This window comes from Tetrao urogallus (assembly GCF_951394365.1).
Source record: "Tetrao urogallus genome assembly, chromosome: 7".
Classification (NCBI taxonomy): domain Eukaryota; kingdom Metazoa; phylum Chordata; class Aves; order Galliformes; family Phasianidae; genus Tetrao; species Tetrao urogallus.
Genome location: NC_136820.1, coordinates 19,595,053 through 19,620,511, shown reverse-complemented (window position 1 = coordinate 19,620,511; position 25,459 = coordinate 19,595,053). Strand labels below are relative to the sequence as shown.

The following is a 25,459-nucleotide window of genomic DNA, read 5'->3' as shown; positions in this document are numbered from 1 at the left end:
AGTCCCTTATCAACATATTTTTAAAATAAAGATGAAATGCAGCAGTAGGATATTTGCTGCAAACTTACTATTTAGATGTGAATAAATAAACTATTTAGTTGTGAATACCAATAGCAAACACATTTCTCAGAATAACATGGATGACAGTTTAAAAAGTTCAGTGCTTGAATTGGTTTCCAAATAGGCTGAAAACTGCATAGGGATGATGAGTCCCTTCAAGTCTGAGGCGCACATCTGCAGGCACTGACAAATTCTCCACAACCACCAGGCTCCGGTGGGACCAACCACGTGACATACACAGCTCTTCTCCACATCCCACATCATCGTACTGAAGGGTTGTCATTTGTTTGTGTTTCTCAAAGGGATAGTTTCCAATGCATACCCAGTAATTGTTTCTCAACAATGTGTTTTTCAAACATGAGGTTTTATTCACAATTTTCCTGTGCAAAACCTTCCTCTAATTTCGTGGGACTACATTCATGGGAGAACATTCAGGCATCAAGATTAGCCTTCCTTCTCTCAGTTTTCAGTTTTGTTTGTTTGCTTGCTTCTTTCCAAGTTGTAGTTTGAAAAAAAAAACTCACTGTCTCGCTCTTCTGTGACATAAAGTTGAATCAGAGAATTTTCCTCAAACTTTCAGAAGAAAAAAAAGGTCTTTTATGAGGAGCATCAATGCTTTCAGCTCTAGAGGAGTTTGGGAGGAATTTACAAGAACTTGAAACCTTGGAGAAAAAGAGTGCCACGAGTGACTTTCCCAGCTCGGAAGAAACGTGGTTCCTGACCCTTTTCATTCCACTCTGCAGAACCTGGGCCTCCAGTGAAATCAAATGTCAGCTTTTTTCGGAGCAGAGCTCAAGACGAGATCCCCCCTACACTTTTTGCTGTCTTCCTTTGTCTCATTCAAGCTCACTTTGCAGTGTATACAAGAGCACAATACAAGGGAAGGAAAGCAGAGATGGGACGTGAGAAAAGGAAAGAACTCCCCTTTCCCTTCTAAGTGAATGCCTGTGGAATCTCCAGCCCATGGATTCTCACCTCATCTGCTCTCTATTGGACAACTCCTAGCCCAAGAGGACTCTTCGAGAAACATGCGAGGCTCATAGAACATGAACTCTGAAGTCTAGTAGCCATGTTGTCTCGAGTCTTGGATTATCTGCTACTTGAGAACTCAGCAGAGCCTGAAGTAGGACAGCTTCTCATAGCTAGACTCTGATTCTAAAAATCCAAAGTAAAGCCCGTGCCTATATTTATATACGTAGGAAGGAGCTATTGTTACTGCAATATGACCAGTCCTGGATCTTCAGCTACAGCTGCTACTGGTGACTGTTGTGCTGCAGATTAGCAAGGCTTCTTAAGTGCCACTTTTTGGTTTGCCCTTCAGTACCAAAACAACAAGAATTACTTCTGTGGCGTTGATTGGCATCCCCTCTGTGGAAGGTGCTAAACAAAGAAACAAATATCCTCTCCTTCATATGTTTAGATTTAAAATTAAGACCAAACTATCGTAAGACTTCTTTCCTTGCAATCTGAAGTCTGGGACTCAGCACTTCTAAACTACATCCCATATGACTTTCCATGTATAAATCATTCCTAGAGTTCAAGATATGTTTGTTTGCTTCATGTAAATCCAGGAAGATACATGTATGAACATGTATTTACTGAAGATCACATCTGTGCTTTGATGTATTTGTAATTAGATGCACAGTTTCTCAGGCTGTTACAGAAGACCTGCGTCTAGCTATGACCCACTTAAATATTCCAGCCATGGAATTTCTTTTCCTTTTTTTTTTATTTTAACCTTACCATTGCCATGATTTGGATCTATGTACTTTTAAAAAATACCTGAATTATGTGCATTTTACTGTGAATGAACCTATTCATACGCCTCAAGTAATCAACTGACTATAGAGCTTATAATCATGAGAGAAATTGAATTCTCAATTAATGTTTTCAAAGTTCTATAGAAGAATTTTTCCACTGATTACACTTACCACTGATTGAAAGAGATTTTAATCAGTTCAGTTGTTTTTTAGGAGGCTTAAACACCAAAAAAATGCTCATCTCATGTAAGAGTATTTGCATTAGAAAGACCCTTAAACAGACGAACCTTAAAATTCCATCTTAATTTACCTTACCTTGCTATCTCCAGTGGAAAGATTTAAAAGCAGTTCTCATTTGAAGATACTCTGCACCATAATTTTAAGCACATAGGCATATCTATTTCCTATTAATAAGCATCATAAAATTTTAAAATTTAATCTCTGGGATTGCCATAAAGTTCAGCTAGTGGAAATGTGGTACTTACCCGAGTTCTTATGCATTGAGCAAGCGTGGAAATGAACTACAAAAAAAATAAAAGCTAATAGCTTTCAAAATTAAAACTCAAATGCTTAATTTCACTACATAACAAGTAAGCTTTGTGAAGTACTATCAGTTTATATATTTTATGTGCTTACAGTATTTCCCTTCGTTGTTTTTTTCTGTAGAAACTGAAGCCTTATATGAGGGCTGCACTGAAAGCAGTATCTGCTATTTCATTATGTCAGCAGATGACGTCAGAGGTGGATGTTGGTGGCATGGTAGTATAAGCTGAACCTTCCCACTGATATTCTGCCTGTGTTGGCCACGTGACAAATGGCAGCAGACTTGCAGTCTGACAAAACAGTGTCTGACGTGGACATGTATATGGAGCAAAGGTGTGACATTTAATTCCTTCACTTGCAAAAGGTTTCACCCATGGACATTCATCTAAAGGAGAGTTTTGGTGAGACAGCATGAGCTAGTGGCCCTGAAGGCATCATCATTGCATAGCACAAAACAAGCAGTTGCCTAGATAGGGACTTGAGACAACCTAGTGACTGGCTCCATTTTGGGAGCATGATTTCATCCCAGAGATGTCTTCCCGCCAGCCTGCCTACCCAGGGTACATGCAAGTGTGCTTCATTAAAAATACTGAAGAATCAAGTCTCAGTCCAAATGAAAACTGAGCTGTAAGTCAGTCATATCTGGCCTGTAGAGTATAAGATCACAGTATGTGGTATGAGTTCATATGGTCCAAAACCACAGTGCTTCTCTGACTTTTACATGAACACTAAGAGAACAGTCAAGTCAAAAATTCCACCCCAGCAGGGAGCATTTGCTTTCTCTCAGTCTCATGTGTAGTATGAACGGGCTTACAAAAATATGTGTAATTGGAGCCCTGGAAATTCAAACTTTAGTAAAGGGCCATTGTCAAAACACAGTAAGTTCATCTTCAGGTCCAATACCTTAAATGGTTCTTTTGCGCAGAAAAATATCTTTGTTCAGTAATCACAGTGCAAAAATCTTCCTACAAGAATCTTGAATAAGATGAGCTGTCTTGTATGAGATGTTCTGTCTTGTAGTAATCTTTTTAACACCTTGAGTCCATGAGCTGCTATTTGCTGTCAGCTCCAGAATCCTGCAATATCGTGAGTTCATCCTAGTGTCCAGCACCAGACAGGGGATGGGCTTTTCTTCCCTGGCATTGCAGTGCTGTACCTGAGGACAAAAAGTATAACATCTGTAAGTGCTTTGATAAATCAGCTCCTCCAATGATTATTTTTTACTAAAAATCACATGAATTTAAAGCAGTTGTGTAGCATGAAAAATAAATTATCAGAGAAATTGTGAAATATAGAAAAGATTCAGGTCACAGGGTCTGGCAATTTCTTTAAAATTTCACACAAGCTGAGATGACAAACAGATGGTACAGTTAGCAAAATCTAGAAGGCAAAATATAGCCCCTGTGTCACTTTAATGATGCCTCTGCTTATCACAGCCTATATTTTAGATCAACTTATAAGGTATTTTTCTAAATCATAGAACTCTCTTGAGCTCTATTTGCTAAAGACAAACTGGCCTGCGAAGATGCATCAGTCAAGCAAAAGATTAATTCCTGTTGTACCAAGTTGTTGTTTTTGGCACAGAAGTCAATATTTATAAGACAGAAAGCAGCTGTAGTGTGCAAGTTAGCATAGTGCATAAATCTTTGCAGCAGGTTATAGCAAGATTATGATACTATCCACAGGTAATACGATGGAAGTGCTGCCACAACAGAGCTTTCCTAATGGTGGCCATCCATTTACCAGTGTGAGTTGAGCTAATGAGGTCACGTTGAATCACTTTGTGTTTTTTCCCCTTTGGAAGCAATCAGCCCACATATAAACCAGTCATATATTAGGAGAGGTCATCAGCACAGCAGTTCTGCAAAGAGTGAGCTGTTTTACAGGACTCCAAGCCAGATTCAGTTTTGCCTGGAGCAATAGGATGCATGGTTGCTGACAGTGAGGCCTGGGATGCAGATTAACCCCCTTATCCCCTCGGAAGCTGTTGAAGGTGAAAAGCTGCTCTCGACTTTGCCCACAGTGAGATGCTTCATCCTACTGTCCTCCTCACCCTGACACACAGGCCAGGGGACAGTGGGGAATGACAGAGTTAATTCTCGGTTTTCCTTATGCTATCTGCCTCCTGCTCTGTGTAGCAAGACCACAGGCAGTGAGGGACTGGGGCTCAGTATCACCTGCAACTCCAGTAGGCACAGTTCTGCCTTCATGGCAGGGGGTCAGAAGATATCCTCGAATGGGCACCATGCTCCCATCTCTTCCACACAATACAGCAGGAGCCGTGGGTGTTACCGCGGTGGATATTACCAGCCACTCTGCTTTCATTTACTGGTGGTGATGACAAGCCATGCACCGCTGCACCCCCCAGGGTTCAGAACACTGCATCTGGAGCACCAAGTATCCAATATCCTACAACTCCAAGTGCCTTGTCAAGCCCAGTCTATCCCTGCCCTCAGCTCCCACAGCCTTAACGCAGTAGTTTCTCTTCCTTGTGGCATACAATGAGATTTACAGTGGAGCAGGTAAAGCTAATCTTGTGTGTGTGTGTGAGGTTATAGATTATCACTGCCCTTATCTCCATCAGCCTTTCTCCCATGATTAAATGGAGAATATTGAATTTCTTGTTACAGTATCCTATCCCTAAGACTAGATGTGAATGGAGTTCAGCATGGAAAGGTATCTGGATATTTTGCCTTCCTGAGAAGCTTGCCACACCGAATTTCAGTCTTCTGGCACTGCCCATGAGTGCAGATTCTCACCACGCAGTTTCAAGCTTATGGCTTTCTCTCCATCTTACTATTACATTCATTCTGACATTCTCATCCTTGCTTGACCAAATTATATGTGGTTTTAGGCGAAGATGTTAGAAATCTAATGTGGAATAGATGCAGATTGAGCCCACATGGGAAGCAGGAAATACGATAGAAATGTGCAAGTCCATTATATGAATTTATCAGCATGCATTCTACAAGCTTTATAAATTTCTCTAGCATGATCATCTGTTTCATTCCTGGAAGAGAAAAATCTAACAAATATGAATTTCTTGAAATAGGCGACAGAAAGAGATTGGCTCAGAATAAACAAAATAGTTGAAATTACATTTTCTTGGCAAGGTTTGCTTGTGTTGTTCATCAAATAAATGCACATTATGTCTTGCGCTGCTACTCAGCTGTGATCCCATAATGTGTTCCCTGCATCCTGTCAGACATATGATCCTTTGTCCCATAATAGACCCAACTATCTCACAACCAGCTGAGCTCAGGGTCATCCCAGGGTCAGGCTGGTTAAAGATGGCTGTCAGTTCACCGCCTGACTCACAGACACGCTTTAAATCACCTTTATCTCGCTTATGCTGATGCTTTCCAGCAGCTGCCAGAGCAGGAGCTGGAGCACCTCTGTGCAATGTAGGGAAATACCTTGTAGCATCCCGGAAAATTTCTCTTTGGATCCACCAAGCCCAACACAACCAATGTAAAGAAAGTACAGCCCTATGTGTAATGCGGAATGAGGATTATTTCAAACATCTTTTTGCAAGGTGGTTGAACAGAAGTGTTCTCATCCATCTTGCAAATGAAAACAGAAGCCCAGAAAGTGAAATATCACCTTTCAGATCAGAAATATAATACTCAGCCTGAAATTTCCAGCAAAAAGAAGATCTGAATAAGTAGGTCTGATAATCTGGGAAATGCATCACCTGATGTTTTTATTGTGATAAATACCTCCCTTCAACTCCCGATGCCATACAACTTCTTAATGTTTGTCACCAGTCTCCAAGGTACAGAAGAAAGACAGGCCTTAATTGTAAATTTACACATGCTTTATTGCCAGTGCAATGGCAGGAACACATTTAACAGGATTGTCATTCCAGTTAATTATGCTGATTCTGACATGCACCTATCACTTCTAAAATTGATAGTGTCTTTCGACCGGGTAGCAGCATCACAATATGCTGTGCCTTTCTCTCTAAGGTTAAGCATGCAAGGGGCCAGGGAATGGCAGGAGAAGGAATCCCTGCATACTAAGCAAGTGCTGCAGCTCAGCCTCCTCTTAGCAGAGAAGCAGATAGCTCAGAGCAGCACATGTTCTGCATTTCTGTGCATGCTTCAGCCACAGCCCACCTGCCTCAGGCAAAAACAACAATCTCCATTATGCCTAATAGTAAACAACACCATCCCAGACCCTCAGAAACTCAGCCCTGTTCACAACATGTAACACCAAGCATGCAGACAGTTGGTAGCACTTATTAAAGATATTAAAGCAGAAGAAAAGATGGTAGAAAAGGAGGCAACTGCTAAAAAAAAAAAAAAACAACAACAACAAAAAACAACCTTTGTGATAAGAAAAAAAATCTATGTTTCCCCTGCAGCAACAGTCTGAGCCTGTGCATCTTGGGATGAAGGAAATGAGGAAACTCTTGAAATCAAAAGCAAACCACCAGCATCAAATGGGAATAAAACACCATCCTTCCTTTCAACAGTTACCTTTGCTCAGAGCGAAGCCTAATTTTAAATCCCCACACTGAAAAGGTGGTTAGAAATCTGGGGAAGTAGTACATCCCCTTTCCTCCCCACACACCCCAGTATAAATTTTGGGGGCCTTCCAGAAGGGAAATGGAGGTACACACTTCTCATATTCGCACTTGGCCAACAAGAGTAAGGTTTCAGGTTGTCTGAAAGGAGGAAGGGAAGGGGGAAGAGTGAGAGAGAAAGGAAGGGAGGAGGGAAGGAGGGAAGGAGAGAAGGGGAATGGAAGGAAAAGGATTTTCCCTCTTCTTGCCCCACACTAGCTTTGCCCTTTTGGCCACCCTCATCCTAACATGAATAAAAGCAATAGAAGCACTGCTCCAAGTGTGCAGGCTGGAGGATGTAAGCTCATCATGTGCTGCCAAGACTTGGAGCACCAATGATGATCTTAAAGAGCTTGTCTTAAAGATGTGGATAAACATATGGGAAATGTAAAGATGAACCTTCTTTTTTTTTTTCTTCCCCAAAATTCTTTTAAATACAAGTGTAAGGTGTATGCAGAGAGGAACTCTTACCCCTTCTTTCTTCTGCTAAGAACTTATGCAGCTCTTCACTCTTCAAGTGTACCTAGAGTAGTCAGGAAAAGGTATTTTCAGTAGTGACATTCTGGCTCAGCGCACGTATTCCTACTCACAACCACAAGGACCTTCACACGTGGCAGCTGAAGGAACGTCTGAGCTTGGGCTGGCAGGGTCGTGGGAGCAGAGCACCACACCTGCTGTGGGACAGACTCACTGCAGGCAGGTGTGTTTCCAAGAAGGGATGCTGACGGGCTTCATTCCTCTCTCCTTCTTCTCTTTGAGATCAGATACCATCTACAACACAGATAGTGACTCTGGAGCTGCTTCCACTACTCTTTTTCTGACAAAACACCTCATTGGAATAAGGCACCATGCTACAGAGGACCTTGTACAGCTGTGGGGCCAAATGCATGTTCTGCCCTCAAGGAAGGAGCTCCTGTCTTCTCCTCTCAGTAAATGCACACCTGAACGCAGTTAATATTTCTCAGCTTTTCCATGGTTTGGTTTTTTTGTGTTTTTTGGTGTTTTTTTTTTTTTGGGGGGGGGGGGGGGGGGGGGAGGGGTCCTATGTCTAAGAGGAATTTTATGAAATAAAGATCTAAGGACTGAAAAATGTATGTGCAGAGGAGGAGTGTGACAACTTTTGCAGCCCTTGTGAAAGGTTGTTTTGCTTCTAGACCAAAGGGGAGGAGGCCTGATCCTGCCCTTGCTAGATAAGCAGATATCCTGCAGGCAAGCAAAGCTGGCAACAGGCTGAAATCATGGTGAGAGTTGAAAAGCTTGTTTTTCTCTATGCACAACAAACCAGAATTGTTGACAGAAAAGCAAAAGAACATCTGCTCATGCTGATCTATGAAAGCTTTCCCCAGTTCCATTAACCTCCCTTCTTTGCTTGTCTCTCTTTCTCCAGGCTGAAAATTATCATTTAAGATGTTCGAGGCTTTCATTTCTCTATTAATCAAATTAAATCTCCTCAGCCACAGTTAAAACACTCTGAGAGGTGCTTTGACCAAATATCATTTGCCTTGCAATTAGAACTCATTTTTAATACAACAGGGGGAAATAGAGAAGCAGAGCTTTGCAATCAATAGAACTATAAATTACATGGAAAAGGAAATGGCAGCATCCTAGTTTTAAACAACAGATTTATTATCAAAGTGGGTAGTATTGTATCAATGGAGTACATAAGTTTTACAGAGAGAGAGAAGGAAATGCAGACAGAAATCAATGTTAACATGGGCTCACTGTTACTTTAAATGCTGCATATGAGTTGACTGATTTTCACTTCTTTTAAATCGTAAAATGTCACACTGAAAAAGTAGTTGCTCAGGAAAAAAAAAAAAAAAACAAAACCTGCAGTATTTTTAGGGCAAAACTATGCCAGTTATAATATGTGAGATCTGCGGAATGAGGGGTCCCATTTTATGTTCTGTATTCAACCGTGGTTAAGGCCGGTTAGTAAAGAACCCTCTCAACAAGCTCATAGCTAAGGCTGTGCATAAGATTTCCATCTAAGCCTTACTGATTTGCACTTCTTTTGATTCACACATACTGGTCAGAGGGACAAAAACTGTTCTTTCTAGTGGTAGAAAACCTTTTAAGTGCTTTACCTTCCACTTTCACGAGCAGGATCCCCAGAGACAGATCACAACTATAATGCAAAAGAACTGAGGATCTGACCAAATGTTGCTTGTTGGGTTTTCATTGCTTCGGTCTACAGCCTGCCCTTCTGCCTTCTCAGTGGAAAGCAGAGGATGGATTTTTGCTTGTTGTTCTGTATGGAGCCTAAAGTTACAGCCCGGTTCAGAGCCCACTGAAATGATCATGACTCTTTCTTTTCAGCCCTGGTGAAAATAGAGGCAACCTTCATGGTCAACTGTTTCCAAAACACATCACCGCTCTGTACTCAAAAAGGTGGTTTCATTGAGGCTATCTGGATTTCTAGATCTACTTGTCTGCTTTGCAATCGTTAGAGCTCTGAGTCCCAGCAGAATTGTCAGTGTTTTTTATCTATTTTCCTTGTGAGCCTTACTGTGGCATTCAAAACCCCAGGGTAAGAAACATATAATCTGAAAAGAGAAAAGTTATCTTTACTGATGGATTATTAGGTTCAGTGGGCCTAATCTTCTGATTTGCAGACCTGAAGCTCAGGTGAGCCAAATCTCCGTGGGCAATGGGCCATGGTAGGTCCAACACAAGATCGATGCATGCACGGGGCCAGGTACAAGCCTCTGCTGACATTAAATCATTCAGTCTGGGAGCTGACTTGTAAGAAGCTATGGTAATGTCTAATTAAATTAACCTAAATTCTGAGGGAGCATGCACATTCACATGGATACAGTGGGAGCTGGTATTTACTTTCATCTTTATCCTCTTCCTCTTCTGACCAACATACAGGTCTTCTCCAGCCCTTTTTGTGTCATCATTGCCTGGTCTCCTAGCACTGTCAGAAGTGCAAAACTGAAATACATAGAGGAGGAGACTGAAAATGTAATGAACTGCAAAGCCCCCTGGGGTCTTAGTTGCCTGCAATGCCCACCTTCATGACTAAACATATCGTTCATGCTAATGCTGTTTGCTGGAAGGAGTGTTCCTTCAAGATAACGTCTCTGCACAGTGAAATATGCATGGCTTTTCGATGGCTCAGCTCAAATGGGATCACCTTTCAGTGCCTAGACAGCGCTATTTTTTTAATATTTTTTTCCCCAGCACAGCATGAGGAACATGAACTACCCCAATCAATGCACTTTGTTTTATGATCCATCCATCCCCAAAACCATCCAGGAGTCCACTGGTATTACAGTGCAATTGGGCAGGTATTTCTTCCAAAATAGCCCAGCTTGGTAAAGTCTCTTTCTTTGTTGAAGACTGGAGGGAATATTATACAACTAAGCTAAGAAAATAAATTGAGGCTTGCATAGCATTTCCAATGGAACTGACATTTTGCACATGAGTTTGTCGACCTGGTGCACCAGTCAAAATTTTAAAAAGGTTTTTTGTTACTAAGGAGTTTCAACTAAAACTGCATGGAAATCCCTACACTCATGATTTCCATAACCTTCACCGTTTTACAAAGCCGGAGGGAAACCTGAGCTGCACTCTCTGGCTCTCACTTCAACTCTCCGATGTGTCCCCAGATGAAGTCCGTTGTGCACAGCTGTGCTCTGCACCTGAGTGCCCACCGCTAGGCAGCAGTCGGGAGATCCCGCTGCCCTGTTCCCCTCTCCAGCCTCATCCTCGTCCCGTCTCTTCTCATTTCCTAACGAACCCGGCCTCCTGTGTTTTCTCTGCTCTTTATTCCATGTCACCGGAGCTGAGTGACTGCTGAAGATGAGAGGCGATGAGGAGTGTGAAGAGGGAAGCTCCTGCCTTTGGTCTGAGCCTGACTGGGAATGATGAAAACCACATGGGCTATGAAGAAGTCCAGTCCAACTTTTTGTTTACCGAGCTCCCTAGAAACATCAACATCTGTCACCACGAACCCCCTAAAAGGGGCACCCCCTTGCTACAGGACCCCGGTGGCAGCTCCCATCCCTCTTCCCCGAGTCCGGGCCGGGGCTCCCGGGTGTTGACAGAAAGGGAGGGAGGTTATCCGGGGCTGGTGAGAGCTGTATTAATAGACAAAGCAGATCGGGAGCGATGCCCTCCGCTCAGCGCTGCGGTGCCACTCGGGCGCGGACAGCCGCCGGGGTTCGGCTCAGCTCTCGCAGCCCCGCACGCTCCCGGTGCAGCCGCCGGGGCCGCCCCACCCCGGCCCGGCCCGGCCCAGAGCGGAGCTGAGCGCTCCGGCCCCTCCGCCGTCTCCCCTCATTTACTGTCGCAGTGCACACAACGAATTTTCCTTCTATTAGTCATTTCCCGAAGATCAAAACCGAGGACAGCTGCGAATGCGATCGATCCCTCCAAAACTCCTTAGCCAAGCATTCCATCAAAGTAGATATTTCCTGGGATTTATTTCTTTTTTTCTTTTTTTCTTTTTCTTTTTTTTTAAATAATCGATAGCTTATTACTGGGTTTTGACTTGGTTTTCCTCTGGCCGGCTTACAGCCCGGGCTGCAATTACGCAATACCCCTCAGACCTTCGCACAGCCGAGCGGGTGGGACGCAGATACCGCCCTCCCCATCGGGGAAGCCGGGCCGGGGTTGGGGTCGTGCTGCTCCCCGCCGCTCCGACACCTCCTACAGCTGTTCCGAGCGGAGCGCACCGTGAGCCCCTCTGTTTCCCAACCCCCTTCTGCACCGCGTCTTACACCGATGAGAGCGGAGGCGAAAGTTTGGGGCTGCGGCTGGCCTCCTGTCCCCCCCGCTGCTCCCGTTCTGCTCTCCTTTGGTCTTGTATTTGTTTCGTTTGATTCATGGTTTTTATTATTCATTTACTTATTTATTTTTGGCAACGCGTTGGCTTTGTGTGTATAAACCGGACCCACTCAAAAACCGCGAAGCGTCCGTTGTTTTCACCCTAAGAGAGGTCGATCATCATTTGGTCACATTTTCATAAGAATCACCGGTGGCAATTTCACATCACGAGACAGGAACTTTCAAGAAAAGAAGATCGGAAAGCCAAAAGAATTGTGAAAGTAATGGCTGAAACATTTTCCATGCGGAACAAATGCTTCAAATATGGCACTGCCCCATTAAAAAAAAAAAAAAAAAAAAAAAAAAAAAAAAAAGGCGGGGGGGGGGGGGGGAGAGAAAACAAAAAGGGGGAAGAAAAAAAAAAAAAAAAAAGGAAAAAGAAGAAAAAAATGGCGCGGAAGCTTTTCTTCCGGGCCGATTTCTGCTCGTATTACTAAAATACGTCATTTTTTTTGGTGGTTGCATGGTAAATGGGGCTCCTCACATGATTAGAATCAACAGTTTGGCCCCGAGTTCTTCGGAGCTTTCTTCCCAGAGGCTCCTGTTGATTCCAATGGTCTTTCTGTTCCTGAAACAGGAGTAACTGTGACCTGTAATATTTTTTGACACATAAAACATAAAAGAATAATGTTAACAGCGCGAGTCGGCCAAATGGTGTGCCTGGGGGAGAACGGGAATGTTTGCCTTGGAAGGGAGAAAGGCAGGAAGGAGAGGAGAAGAAGAAAGCTATGAAGAAATATTTGTGATCATTTTAGATATTATTTTGCTATTTAATTAAATATTATCCATTTGGTTATTTCTGTGGGGTTTTTTTTTTTGTTCTTTTGGGTTTTTTTCTCCTGTAGTTTAAGGAGCTGGCACAGAACTAATCTTCTGCAAGACAAGCAAGGAAGCTAACGAGAGAAATCCTCCGAAAGGATTCAATTCCCCTAATGTGAGCGGGCGGAGGAGCAGCCCCGTACCGGCGCACTCCCGGCGCTGCCGCCCAGCATGGAGCCCCCCCGGCCGCTCCGGAGCCGCCTCCGCGCCCGCAAGTCTCCCGCAGCGCCCCGGTGCTCTGGGGGGGCGCTGGGGGAGGTGGGCTGAGGGGCGATGTGCGGGGGGAAACCTGCTCGCCTCTACGGCCCGAACGTGAGCTCCCGTTAGAGAGGTGCTAACAAACCCCCGCTAAGCATGCGGTGATGCAGTGACTAATCTGCGTGATCTCTGGCCTTCGAAGATTTCCTACAATTAGTAGCGACATCCAGCGCGTTTTGCCCAGATTTCTTCTTCTCATGGCCAGATTTATTATCATTATTACGTATTCCCACCGAGAACGGAGAGGAGGACGAGGCTCCTCCAGCTGACCCTGCCGCTGCCGGGGAGAAGCTCCCAGCATCTCGCCCTGCCCCTGGGACTCCCCGCGTCCCCTGCGGGACGGTTCCCCGCAGCCCGGTGCGTATCTCCGGGACACCGCGGAACGACAGAGCAAAAAGGAGAGGGAGTTACCGCCGCAGGGGAGACCGAGAGAGGGACGGAGAGAGAGGGATGGCTCTGCGATTGTTGCCTTTAGCGAGGCAGTGAGATTAACCACTGGGGCTTATTCTAAAGTGACCCATCACTGAATTCATTTCTGCCTGAACTTTCGGTGAACCTGAGATTAAAGAGGGGAGAGCAGCTAAGCAGTTTGTTGTTAGCTGCCTTTTCAACAGCCCTTTCAGACTGAGTAAATATTGATCGCTTTCAATCTGATTGCCCCAGAGGAAAACACCAAAGCATCTCAATAGCCTCCAAAAGTAAACTTTAAAGGTGAACAGTAGAAATGGCCTTAAGTATGATAGGAGGATGCTAAACTCCATTTGACATTCGAACGCGGTTTGAGTTGAGATGGTTGGTGAGGGAGATTTTTTTTGTGAGTTGGGTTTTTTCTTTTTTTTTTCTTTTTTTTTTTTTTTTTTTTTTTTTTGCTTGTTGTAGTAGTTGTTGTTGTTTTGGGGGGTGTAGGGGTTTTTTTTCTTTGTTTTGGTTTTTTGTGGGTTTGTGTGTGTGTGTGTATGTGGTTTGTTTGCTTGTTTGTTTGTTTGTTTCCCAGACATTCAAGAGAGAAAAATAGGGGAAAAAATCGGGTGTAAAAACAAATGTTCCCCTCATTCCGAAGGACAGCTGATTGTTCCCTTGGGCCAACTCGTGCTCTGCTCGTTGAGGTATTTCTGTACCAGAAACTCGTTCCTCCTTTCCCCACCGGCAGCACTGAGGTCTTGATCGTATCGAAATGATAACAATAAAAATATCGAAATGAGTTAGGGTCGGGAAGGTTGGGGGTGTCAGATTTAAATCGTTCGTGGCTGAGGGAAAAAAAAAAAAAAAAAAAAAAAAAAAAAAAAAGATAAAATAAAATGATATAGCGAAAAAAAGTTAAAGCATGGGGTTTGGCTCGGAAGGAGAGGAAGCTCTGTTGTCCCAGCTCCGCGCAGACGGACGCACTGCCGTGTGTCCCGTCCCACATTTAGGCTGTAATTTATGAGCTCTCTTCCCAAAGCATTGAGTCAGCATCGGGGGAGCCGGCTCTCAGATCCGGATTCCAGCAGTGTTTAGATCCAGATTTCGATATTGAAATACCCTCATTGGCATGCAAATGCCACTTTAACACATCCAAGTCTCTGGAAGAAGGCCATCTGGTTTGCTTTGTGGCTTTACACTAATAAACAAAAGGTAAAGTATATGGCAGGCTGGGAAATGAAAGAAATCGAGGCAGCGCTGGCGGGAGCCTTTGGAGACAGCCCCGCTGCCTCGCAGATAGCTGCTCTTGATATGGCCGCCGCGCCTGCAGATCGGGGCTTGTTTCTTTTGACACCGAAGTGAAGAACGTTTCGTTGGCTCCCGGCGATCCCGCACAGCGGAGCCGCTCTGGCAGCGCTGCCCCGCAGCTGTGTCGTGTCAGGCGGTGTCATGCGTGGAGCTTCCAGAGGCAGCGGGGACTCCGGGCACCCCCCGGCACCCGTTGTCCCCCTCCCCGACCTCTATGCTTTTGGCATCTCATGGAAATGTCACACTATTTACCCGCAATATCTTGTTTGGGTTTTCTCCAGAAATACGAAGGCAGCGATTGGAAACGGGCTGGGAGCACCTAGGGGCCATCCCCTCCCCCCCGCCCGATCCCTTGGCAGCCCTTCGGGGTGGCAACGCTGGGCGGGGGGGACACGATGCCCGCGGTAATTAAATGTGCAGCCCTTGCGAGGGGCCTGCGACGTGAGGAAAGAGGACTCGAAGACAGTTTCTGCTTTTGAAGCGTGCTCTGTTTATGTAAGTGTCACCATCCATCCCGAGGTGAAAAGGTTAGCACTTGACCCAGGAAGCTCTCGTGTTTGTGCTTCAGAAATAGATCGGGGTCATAAATTCCTCCCAGTTACAGCGGAGGGCCACATATTTTTTCTAAAAATAATGCTGTTTGAGCATAGGAAAGGAGGAAGGTGCGTGTTTATGGGGCGGACCGGGCAGGCCGGGGGGGATGAAGCTGGGACCCTCCTCCCTTCTCCCCTCGGAAGTGCCCAACGGCGGAAAACGTGGGAGCCGAGCCGTGACGTGCCAGTGACGTCACGCAGAGGTAGACACACGAGGTATACCTGAAAGTGGAATATATTTATTACAGACATAAGGACCCGTAAATCCTGCCCTGGGTCCCAGCGGCGGGGACCGCAGAGCCCTGGTGATTGTACGCAACGTCGGGGGACGCGGCTCCCTGCCCGACAGAGCTCCGTGTCCCGAGTACAGCACACACGGGGCGGCATGCAGCGGCCCGGACACCAACCACAGAAGTTATACATTCATTTGGCCATCCGACACATTCACGAGTGGGTCGAAAAGACATCGAGGCTAAAGGAGGGGGGATACGGAAACAGGAAGGTTGGGGTGAGGTGTGGGGCGGCAGTGTCCCTCTGTCAGGCACAGCCCAGCACAGCTGTATGGGGGAGGGAGGGACGAGCACACAGGGTAAAGTTTACAAAACCTAGTGCAATTGAAGCCTTGTTTGTCACGTTTTGGGAAATAGCGCTACGCTTTGAGGTATCTGCTGGAGCTTAACACGTCTGCTTGATGCTGCCGTCAGCCTGACCGATAGAAAAGCGGGTCTGGTTTGGCGAATGCACTCACCCTGCTTCACCTGATCATCTAAACGTCTTCTCTAGAAAAATCTGTAAAAAGATAAATCTCTCGGACAAAGTATTTACAAGCAACAAACTCATAGACACGAACAAAGTATACATTAAATTAAAGGGTGAAAGTCCTAGAAGTCGTGTAAACACTTGCCATAGTGCATCTCTTCAGGAGGTTATGTACCCTCCATGACCTGTCTGTCAGCCAGTGAAACTCAGAGGAACATCCTTGCGGGGAGGAGGGAGAACCCACGCGTGTGCCAACGCAACTCCTCCGGCAAGGAGGTGAGGAGGGGGGAACCGAAATAAAACCTCTCGGCGGCAGGGGCCAGGAGCGGCCGGGCCGACGCCCCCGGGCCCGACCAACGGACGGATGGACGGACAGACCGACAGAGCGCACCGCAGCTCGAGGGAGCTCAGTTGGTGGCGGGACCCGGGTCTGAGGTGCAGGATGCGGGCGAGGCGCTGCAGGGCGACGGGCAGCACTTCTCCGACGGGTCCTCCGCCTTCTCCTCACAGCCCGTGGGGGTGGTGGGGGAGATGGGCAGCAGCCCCTCTTTCTCCCTCTTCTTCTGCTTCATCCGCCGGTTCTGGAACCAGATCTTCACCTGCGTCTCGTTGAGCTGGAGGGAGGCTGCGATTTCCACCCGCCTGGCCCGGGTCAGGTACTTGTTGAAATGGAACTCTTTCTCCAATTCGGTAAGCTGCTTGGTAGTGAAGTTGGTACGGACGGTGTTGGGCTGCCCCACGAAGCCGTACTCGCCGGCCTTGCCTGTGAGGAGACAGGCAGCGTTAAGCGAGCGCAAATGATTTATAGGCTACGTAATCGATACGCCCGCAGCGGCCGAGCGATAGGGATTCCTCGGGATACGGGAGAACCCCCGGCAGGGTGAGTGATGGGGTGCGAGGTGCTAAACTCCCGGTGTCGGGGGAAACTCGGGAAGTGCTTTGTGAATTACACGAAATACGACCGCGGGAGGGGTGGGAGAGAGACCGAAGAACCGGCGCCGGCTCCCACCCAGCGCTGAGGGCACAAGTCCCAGCCGCCCCCGCGGGCACCTGCACCCGCCTCACCCCGCCGCCCCGACGGCGGTGCCAGAGCGAACCGGGCCGGGCTGCCCCGCTCCCGCCGGCCACTGACCTGTTTTAGGGGGGTTCCTTTTAACTTTCATCCAGTCGAAGGTCTGCGCCGGCGGCGAGGTGTCGGCGGAGGGGGAGCGGGAGTTGTCCTGGTGGCCGGCGTGGAGGGGAGAGAGAGCATGGTTGTAGGTGCCCAGGGGCAGGCTCTGCTGCTCCTGCCCGTACGGGGAGGGCACGTACTGCGCGGGCCCCCCCGCGTAGCCCTGGTGCGGGTGCTGCGCTGCGGCGGAGGAGAGGCTGCCCGAGTAGACGGCGGGCGCGCAGGGGGGGAAGCCGCCGCCCAGCTCGGCGTCCTGCCCCAGAGCGTAGGGGCCATAGGCGGCGCCGAAGCCCTGCGCGCCGTACGTCGGGGGGCAGCCGGGATGCGCGTAGGACACCCCCAGGCCGCCGTGGTGCTGGTAGGCGGCAGGCTGGGCCGGGGGATGGTGGTGCCGGTGGGGACTGAGGGGCACCCCGCGGCCCACGAGGAAGCGGTCCTCCCCGCTGCAGCTGCCGGCGCTGACGGCGCAGGGCTGGAAAGTTGTAATTCCGTGCTCAGGGTGGTAGGAGCGGGCGGCACAGGCCCCCGCCTCGCCGCCGAGGACGGGGTACTCGAGGAAGGAGCTCATCCTCGCAGCGTGCCGCTGTCACGCCGCCGCCGCCGGGTCTTCAGCGTCCGGCGGGGCCGCGCCAACTTTCCCACTTCCTCCATGGGGCCGGGAGGAAAATGACACGAAGGTACCGCGAGCGGAGAGGCACGTGGGGGGCGGCAGCCAATGGCTGCGGCGCCTGCGGGACTTTCCCGGCTCCTGCCGCTGATAGATCGCCGCGTCGGGGACATTTAAACGCCGAGCGCTCCGACGGCGCGGCACGGCGCGGCGCGGCACAGCGGGGCAGGGCGGCGGCGGCCCCCCGGGGGGCGAGGGGCAGGGCTGCCGCGCCGCCGGGGTCCCGCCCGCTGGCTGAGAGGGGAAGGCAGCGGAGAACCCGGCGGAGGAGTCCGGCCCGCGGAGCCCGGCCCCTCCAGGGTGAGTGAGTGAGTGAGTGAGTGAGCGAGCGAGTGAATGACTCTGCGGCTGCCCCTGCCGGGCTGCCCCTGCGCCGACCCGGCTGTCAAACTGGTGCCGGGCACCTTTGCCGTTCTTCCGGCTCGGAATGGGGAGGGCTGAATCCGCGGCATGGGGCGGGGGAGAGGTAATGGGGACAGAGCGGAGAGCATCAGCGCTAGGGACGGCGGTGAGGATGTGACCAGGGGTGAGGATGGAGACCGTAATGGGGATGCTGACGGGGATGAGGATAATGCGGGGGATGAGAATGGGGCCGCTGCTCCGGCCCCTTCGCAGAGCCCAGCGCGACGCGACGCCAAGAGTTAAAGGGGCTTGTCCAGCCGCATCACCAGGCGGCCGCGGACATTAGCATGGAAATGAGGCGCTTCGGGGACTGACGGCCATTGTGCTCTGCCGGGCACGCCAGCCTCCCCCTAGCCTGCATCTCCTCTCCCCCCGCACCTTCTCCGGACTTCCCCGCTTCAGCCGGGGCTGGGGTAGGGGAGGGGGAGTCGGGGGGCTGACGACGGGGCGGAGGCCCGCCGGGCTCCGCAACCCATCTGCCGGGTCCCCGCAGCGCGCTGCCACCCGTATATCTCGGACCGGGCGGGGGAAGGGTGCCCGGTGTGCTGCAGGTCGCAGGCCGGGGAGGCGTCCCGGTGCAGGGCCCGGAGAGACGCAGGAGACTCAGGGCCCTCAGCCCGACCCTTTTGTCCCCGCGCTTTGCCACCGCCCAGACCGGCGGTGGTGGGAGGTGGCAGATGGCCGGTGGCAGAGGTGGCCCCAGGACCCTTGGGAACAGGGCTGAGCATCAGTTTAAGCTTATACTTCCCCACCCCCATCCACGGGTTAAAAAAAAAAAAAAAAAAAAAAAAGGGTCCGTGGAGAGAAAAGGACGGGGGGCGATGGGACGTGGGGGTTGTGACCCCATATTCTGTTTACATATGCGGAAAGTGAAAGGGGATGCAAAGAGCGGGCATCCGTCCGTCCCAAGGCTCTCGTCTATCTTCAGGGAGAGGGGCTGGCACCGACAGTCAGTGCTCCTCAGCACCGACCCCGGGAGGAGCCGTCTCCTGTGCTGCTGCAGGTGCACTCCCGGCTCTTCCATCGCTGTGTGCTCGCTGCTGCTTGCTTTGAAATCCCAAAGGTTCCCCCTGCCTGCCACCTCTCCCTGCTCACCAACACACGCGCACACTCGCTCACCCGCAAGCTCCTCCCTCCACTCCGAACCACAACATCCTCCACATCCTCCCCGAGGTGCGGGCTCTCCCGCTGCTCTTAGGTCAACCCTTACCCCGTGCCATCCCCAAGGCCTCTCTACAGGCAGCAAAAGCTGAAGGGCCGCTCTTAGGATTTCTGTTTGTTCTGATTTACTGAGCAGGCACGAGTGGCTGAGGGCCCTCTGGAAATGTTGTTTCTTAAACTCCGGGAGGGGGAGGAAGGGAGGTCGTGGGGAGAGCGACAGCAACAACACTCCGGGGGTGTTCATGGCATTATACTGCATCAGTGTGGGCTGTGGTAAGGGACGGAAACACATTCATTTCATTCCCGTAAACCTGTTGTGATAAATATAGCATAAGGCAGAGCAAGGAGGGCCACTGGGACTGTTTACCAATAAAAGAGCTGGCATCCTTTCAGTGCTTTTTTTTTTTTTTTTTTTTTTTTTTTTAACATCAGCCTTCGAAGAAAAAATATGTATTTCTCTGCAAATGGATCTGTTTTACCCGTAAATCCCGGCAAATTACAGCACCTCTTTTACAGTCTCCAGCATCCTGTAATCCTTTTTTTTTTCCTTCCCCTTTTCTATGCCATTGTTGGGAGCAGCCCCCATCCCTTTTGTTGCATTTTCTCTCTCGCGATACTTTGGGTTTTCGCTGTCGGTTCTGTGTGAGGGGCAGAGGCTGTAGGGCCGGGGGCAACCGCTGCTCCTCCGCGGCTCCGCTCGGGAACCGCCGTATCCTGCCCGAGAGTGAGGCCCACATTTAAGCTTTGGCGTGGGAGTTCTCCCCCCGCAGCGCCCCGGGGCTCATGGGGAGGAATTGAGGCAACTCCTGATAGCTGCACCCCCACGTTTATTTAAATCGAGTTGGAGAAAAATTGAAATCTTGTCGGGGATTTTTATTCCTCTCTCTTTTTTTCCCTCTTCTTTCAAATTTATTTTTTAATACATATGTTTTTTATTTTTTATGCATTGCCAGCACGCAGACATCGGGCCACAAAATGCCCCCGCACACGGCAGCCCGTTTCGGCCCTTGCCAAAGAGGTGCAGGGCCACTGGTGCCTCCCGCCCCGCGCAGGGCTGCAGCGGGAGGAGGACAGGAGCGGGGCAGGGGTTTCGCCGCGGCCGCAGCTCAGCCAAGCTGTTGTTTTAAAGGAGCAATAAAAATGAATTATGACTAAACGCCTTCTCACTTAATGGTTTTAGACGGGGATCCCCAGCCCCGGCAAATACGTAAGAGGATTTTTATTTGTGCATGTGTTCCTGCAATTGATCTCTTTGATGACATTCTCATTCATAGAAAGCGTTTGATTTATGACTTTAGGTGATTTATGACTTTAGGAAGAATTGCGTTCAGCCCTTCCAGCCATAACCCACGCATCCCGGCTCCACAACGCGGTGCAGAGCTGCGAGACGGCTCTCCGTGCACGGACGGGCAGCGCTGTGCCGTTCCCAGGCCCCTGCTCTCCTCTCACTGGCTCCCCACGCACGGAGCCGCGGCCGCCGCCCCTCTCGCCCTCCTGGGAGCCCCCATTCGCGTCCCAGGGAGGGGATTCACCCCGTTCGGGCCCGGCCGCACTGCTGCCCGAGGTGTGCCGGGGGTTTCCCAGCGCGGCTCAGCGAGCAGGGACCTCGAGGAAACCGCAGTTAGGGAATAAAAGCTTCCCCTTTTGGGTCGCCCCCCAGGATGGGGTTGAACAGTAAATATCGTCCTCCACGACCCCTCACCGCCCCCAAAAAGGACCGAGCGGAGGGTGCGATCCCTCTCCCTGTTATTTGTGCGGCCTTTGGCTGTTGCAGGCTCTAACTTCTCCCTTCCTTCTCCTTTTAGGGCTGATCTCCCGGACCACTCCGCACGGGAGGACCCATCGAACGCACTCTGTGAGCTCAGATTTTTAAGGTTTCCCAGCCAGCCTGCTGGCTGCTCATTATGGTCGAGAACAAAATGCTATGCTCGAAAAGAAAAAGAAAGAAAAAAAGTAAAAGAAAAAAAAAAGCGAGAAAAAGCCTTCCGTGAATGTACCAGGCTCATTTCTGCAGGACCGTGCCCCTCGTTTTGTCTGTAACAGAGAAAGCTCTCCCTTACGCCTTTGTTAGAGTTGGGCATTCTCAAGCTCCGCGTCCTCACGGAGATACTATGGTTATACACTAAAGGGAAGAAATCGCCATAGGAGCTGGGAACGGTTTGGGTTGGTTTGTTTGTTTGTTTCCTCTCTGCTAACCTTCGAAATAAAGAATTTGAACGTGTTTTTCCTCTCTGCTAGATGTCCTGCTTTGCCAACGAGAGAGAGATGGCAGGGTTTGATTATTAGTGAGTTAATAGTGAGAAATACCCGTTGTGTTATCAGTGCTCAAAGGAGAGAGGGAGGGGGAAAAAAAAGGAAAAAAAAGAGAAAGCGCCTTGTAGCAAACAAGAATTTATTCTACCAAAAATACTTATGACAACGCATCCTAATGCAATACAAAAATAAAAAGAAAGTGACGATACGATCCCTATATGATCACTTTCTTACAGACCTCATATATTGCTTTCGTCGAAGGACCTAGAACGTGGCTAGGTTAAAACCGAAGACAACTAAAACTTGGTCAGAATCGGTAAAATGGCACGGTGAAGGGAGGGGACAAACAGAATGTACCGACCGGGGGGGGAGGGGGGAGGGTGGAGGAAATAAAATTAATTCACTGGGAAAATAATAATAATAAAGGGGAGGAACGAGGAGGAGAAGGCAGGACCCTGGGAGAGGACGTCTTTAATTTCTCAGTAATTCAGATGCTGCAAGTCAATCGTGGTGAGCGTGTCTGTAAAAAAGTCAAAGCTGTCAGCGGAGATATCTACGGGGCTGTCCAGAGAGCCCGGCAAACTGGGGGAAACCGCGTCTGAAAGCTGGAGGCAGGAATCTGTGGAGAAAACGTTGAAGTCCTGTAAAGAGGGGACCTCGAGGGCCTCAGGACTGTCATTGTTGAGGCCAGCTGCGCAGTTCTGGGCCATTGTTGAGAGGCAGTTTTGAACAGTGGGTGACTGGTGTTGAAAATGTTTCAGATTTTTCTCATTGCTCGTTAAAGGCGAAACGGGGAAACTTTGGGATTCGCCATTGTGCGCATTCTGCGCCTGCTGCTGCGAGAGCGCATTCTGCTGAAACGCGTACCCCTCCCTCTCCAGCAGTGCTCCCGAGACGGTGCCGAGGGCTTGCTCGAAGAGGGCTTTCTCCTCCTCCTCGTCCTCCGCCGCCTTCTCGGGGTCTTCCAAACCCTTAAATTTCCCCTCGCCGTTCTGGTTCTCCTTGCACTGGGTCTGCCTCTTGTGCTTCATCCTGCGGTTCTGGAACCAGACCTTCACTTGCCTCTCGGTCAGATCCAGCAGCGCTGCGATCTCGACCCGGCGCGGTCTGCAGAGGTACTTGTTGAAGTGGAATTCTTTCTCCAGCTCCAAGAGCTGCGTGTTGGTGTAGGCCGTCCTCAGCCGCCTAGATCCACCGCTGCCACTATCGGGGATTTCAAGGGGGTCTGTTAAAAAAGAAAAAGAGAAGGCGAACCACCGCCACCACCACCACACGCTCACGAGCCCCGGAGCGCAGCAAAGAACGGAAGCGAAGCAGAGCCCCGCGCACGTCGGGGAGAAGCGCGGATGGCACCGCGGTCCCCGAGCCTCTCGCGGCCCGTGCTGGAGGGGGGGGCAGCGCTTCTCCCTCTCTCCCTGCGTGGAAGCGACTCTCTAGCCATATGTCCTCGCAGCATAAAATAGCTACTGCAACAAAATGGCCGCCCTCGGCCGCGGGACCCCATTGTGCGGCGCCCGGAGCCCCCCGGCCCCTCGGCGCGCCCCGCGGCCCCCGCTCCGCGCCCTCCCCACGCCGCGGCCAACTTTATATCGGCCATAGCGCGATTGATAATTAATGCATCAGCCGCCGAGCTGAGCGGGAGCAATCTATCACTCTTCATTACTGTCAAATAGCCCGGCTCTAGGACAGCGAGACAAGAGAGGTCAGCTCCAACTCAAATAAATCATCCCGCGTTGGGGCGACTCGGGAAAGTTGGGCTCCGCGCGGAGCCCCGTCCGAGAGGGGGCTGCGGGCGGCCGGGGGGCGGCGAGCCCCGGGACTGACCTTTGTGGCTGAGGCAGGCGGGTCCGGCGGCTGAGGCGGAGGCCGAGGCGGGCGGCAGCGAGGATCGCTTGGACGCCTTTTTCTCTTTCATCCAGGGGTACTCCGGGGGCGGCGGGGCGCCGGCGGGGCCCGGGCTGCCGCTGCGGGCGCGGGGGCTCGCCTTGGGGCGGCCGCCGCCGCTGTGGCGAGGGTGGCCGCCGGGGTTCAGGCTGGGGATGGTCTGCTCGAAAGGAGGAGGAATCAGTGTCGAGTGTGAAAGCGTCGAGTTCTTGATTGATGAACTTTGAAATGTATCACCGACAGGGGGAAAAGATGTCAGGCACTCAGCAAGCGATGGCTGACTATTGATAAAACCGATCTCTCGCTCGAATTCGAAATTCATGGCCTTCAACTCGCAGCCCCCGCGGAGAAAAAGTTCCCTCGGATGCCGGGGGCTCGGGGGGGGAAGGCCCAGGAAAAAGGAGAGAGAGGAGAAAAAAATATATCATAGAAGATCGCTGGTGGGGTGTTTTTTTTCTAATTCACTGATTACGGCCGTATGGGGACCGTGCTACTATTAAACTATTGAATTCATGGAGACAAGGTTGAAATTGGACCGAATTGGCTGTCACATGATTGCCTCTGCCCAATGACAATTTGGGCTTTAATCAAAAGAAGCCACTGTCTGTTTGATTGATCCAAAAAAGTCGGGAAGGAACGCCTCATTGGGGGCCAGAAAGGCTTTATTTACACTTTTTTTAAAGAGGGAAACGGTATCTCCCGCATCCATCCCCTCGGCGTCCTAATCTGAAATGATCGGGGCGGGGGGGAGGGCGAGGGGGTGCGTTGGTGCGGCGGCTGCGGGGTGTGTGCTTGTGTCCGTGTGTCCCCGCGTGTGTGCGCCCGTCCTGCAGCCTCCTCGCCTCCGCCCGCGCACTCTCCCCTCATTGTTTGGGACTGTCAGGAAAGCGCTTTGCACCTCACAAATCATTTAAGCACCTCAATCTGACGCCGTGAGTCATTAACAAAGTCGTCCATTAATCTTCAAAGTTTTGACACCGCCAGGCCCCCACATAAGAAGTTGCACCCAGGCAGGAGTCTCGAGTCTTGATTTTTTCCTGGAGAATAACACTTCCTCCAAAACTACCGCTTCAGACTCAGCCTCCATGGGCTCCTCTTTTTTTTTTTTTTTTTTAATAGTTTTTTTCCTTTTTAATTTTCTCTTTCCTTTTCATTTGTTCTCTCTTTCTCTCTCTCTCCCTTTTTTTTTTTTTTTTTTTTTTTTTTTTTTTTTTTTCTGGCCATCTATTATACAGTACGGAGAACAATTGGTCGCCGGTGCCGAGCCATTGTTTAAGAGGATCTTCCTCAGCAACCTTGCTTCTAAGGGAAGAGTCACACAGGCAGCGGCAGCCCCCGCGCTCCGTGACTTCCCTTTCCAATTGCCTTCCCAGGATTGGACCACAAAAAGTGCCTTGCGAGCATCGCTGTGGGAGAGCCAAATAGCGAGGCTCCAAAGGCAGCTGGCCGGTGCCTCTTTAAAAAAAAAAAAAAAAAAAAAAAAAAAGCCAAAATCCTGTGCCTTAGCTTGCAAACGATACTCCCGTCTGCTGGCATAAATTGCTTAATAACCGTAGTAGGCTGGGTCTGGTGAGTATTTTCGATTACCAGGAGATATATGGGCTGGTAGCGGGTTTGTTTTCACGGGGCCAAGCAGAGCTGCGGGGTGATAACCTGGGGCACTGCTCTCGTCTCCGAAGCTTGGCTCTCTCCGTCGTTTCCATGTGCCTCCGCTCGGTCGGGTCCCGAATTCGGACGCTTTGGGCACAACCGGGAGAGCGGGTGACAACGCCAGAGGCGTCCCCGGCCCGATGAGTCCTGCGCGCAAAGCCGGGCCGGGGGCCGGGCAGGAGCTGCGGGAGACGTCCGTGAGTCCTCCAGCTGCCGGGGAGCATCGCAGTGCCGGGCGGGGCCATCGCTCTGGATTTTCGGAGTTGCCAAAAGGGGGTTCGGCAAAGCGTCTTCTTCGTGTTGTAAAAATAAAGAAGAAACAGAAGAGGAAAGAAGAGGGAAAAAGAAAGAAAGAAAGAAAAAAAAAAA

The 25,459-nt window shown here is 49.9% G+C and overlaps 2 protein-coding genes across 2 annotated transcripts; both read right to left on the bottom strand.

The window, feature by feature from the left end:
* Positions 1-16,309: 16,309 nt before the first annotated feature.
* On the bottom strand, positions 16,310-17,641 carry HOXA1 (homeobox A1; the record flags this gene model as incomplete). Its single annotated transcript, XM_079538301.1, has 2 exons — positions 16,310-16,665; positions 17,035-17,641. 2 exons carry the CDS (start codon positions 17,639-17,641, stop codon positions 16,310-16,312), a joined length of 963 nt encoding a protein of 320 aa, XP_079394427.1.
* Positions 17,642-22,035: 4,394 nt separating this feature from the next.
* HOXA2 (homeobox A2) lies at positions 22,036-23,795 on the bottom strand (the record flags this gene model as incomplete). The annotated part of the gene is made up of 2 exons (XM_079538018.1): positions 23,381-23,795; positions 22,036-22,781 (listed from the first exon to the last, which is right to left on the bottom strand). The coding sequence occupies exons 1-2, from the start codon at positions 23,760-23,762 to the stop codon at positions 22,036-22,038; spliced, it is 1,128 nt and encodes a 375-aa protein (XP_079394144.1). The 5' UTR covers positions 23,763-23,795.
* Between the last annotated feature and the right edge of the window lie 1,664 nt (positions 23,796-25,459).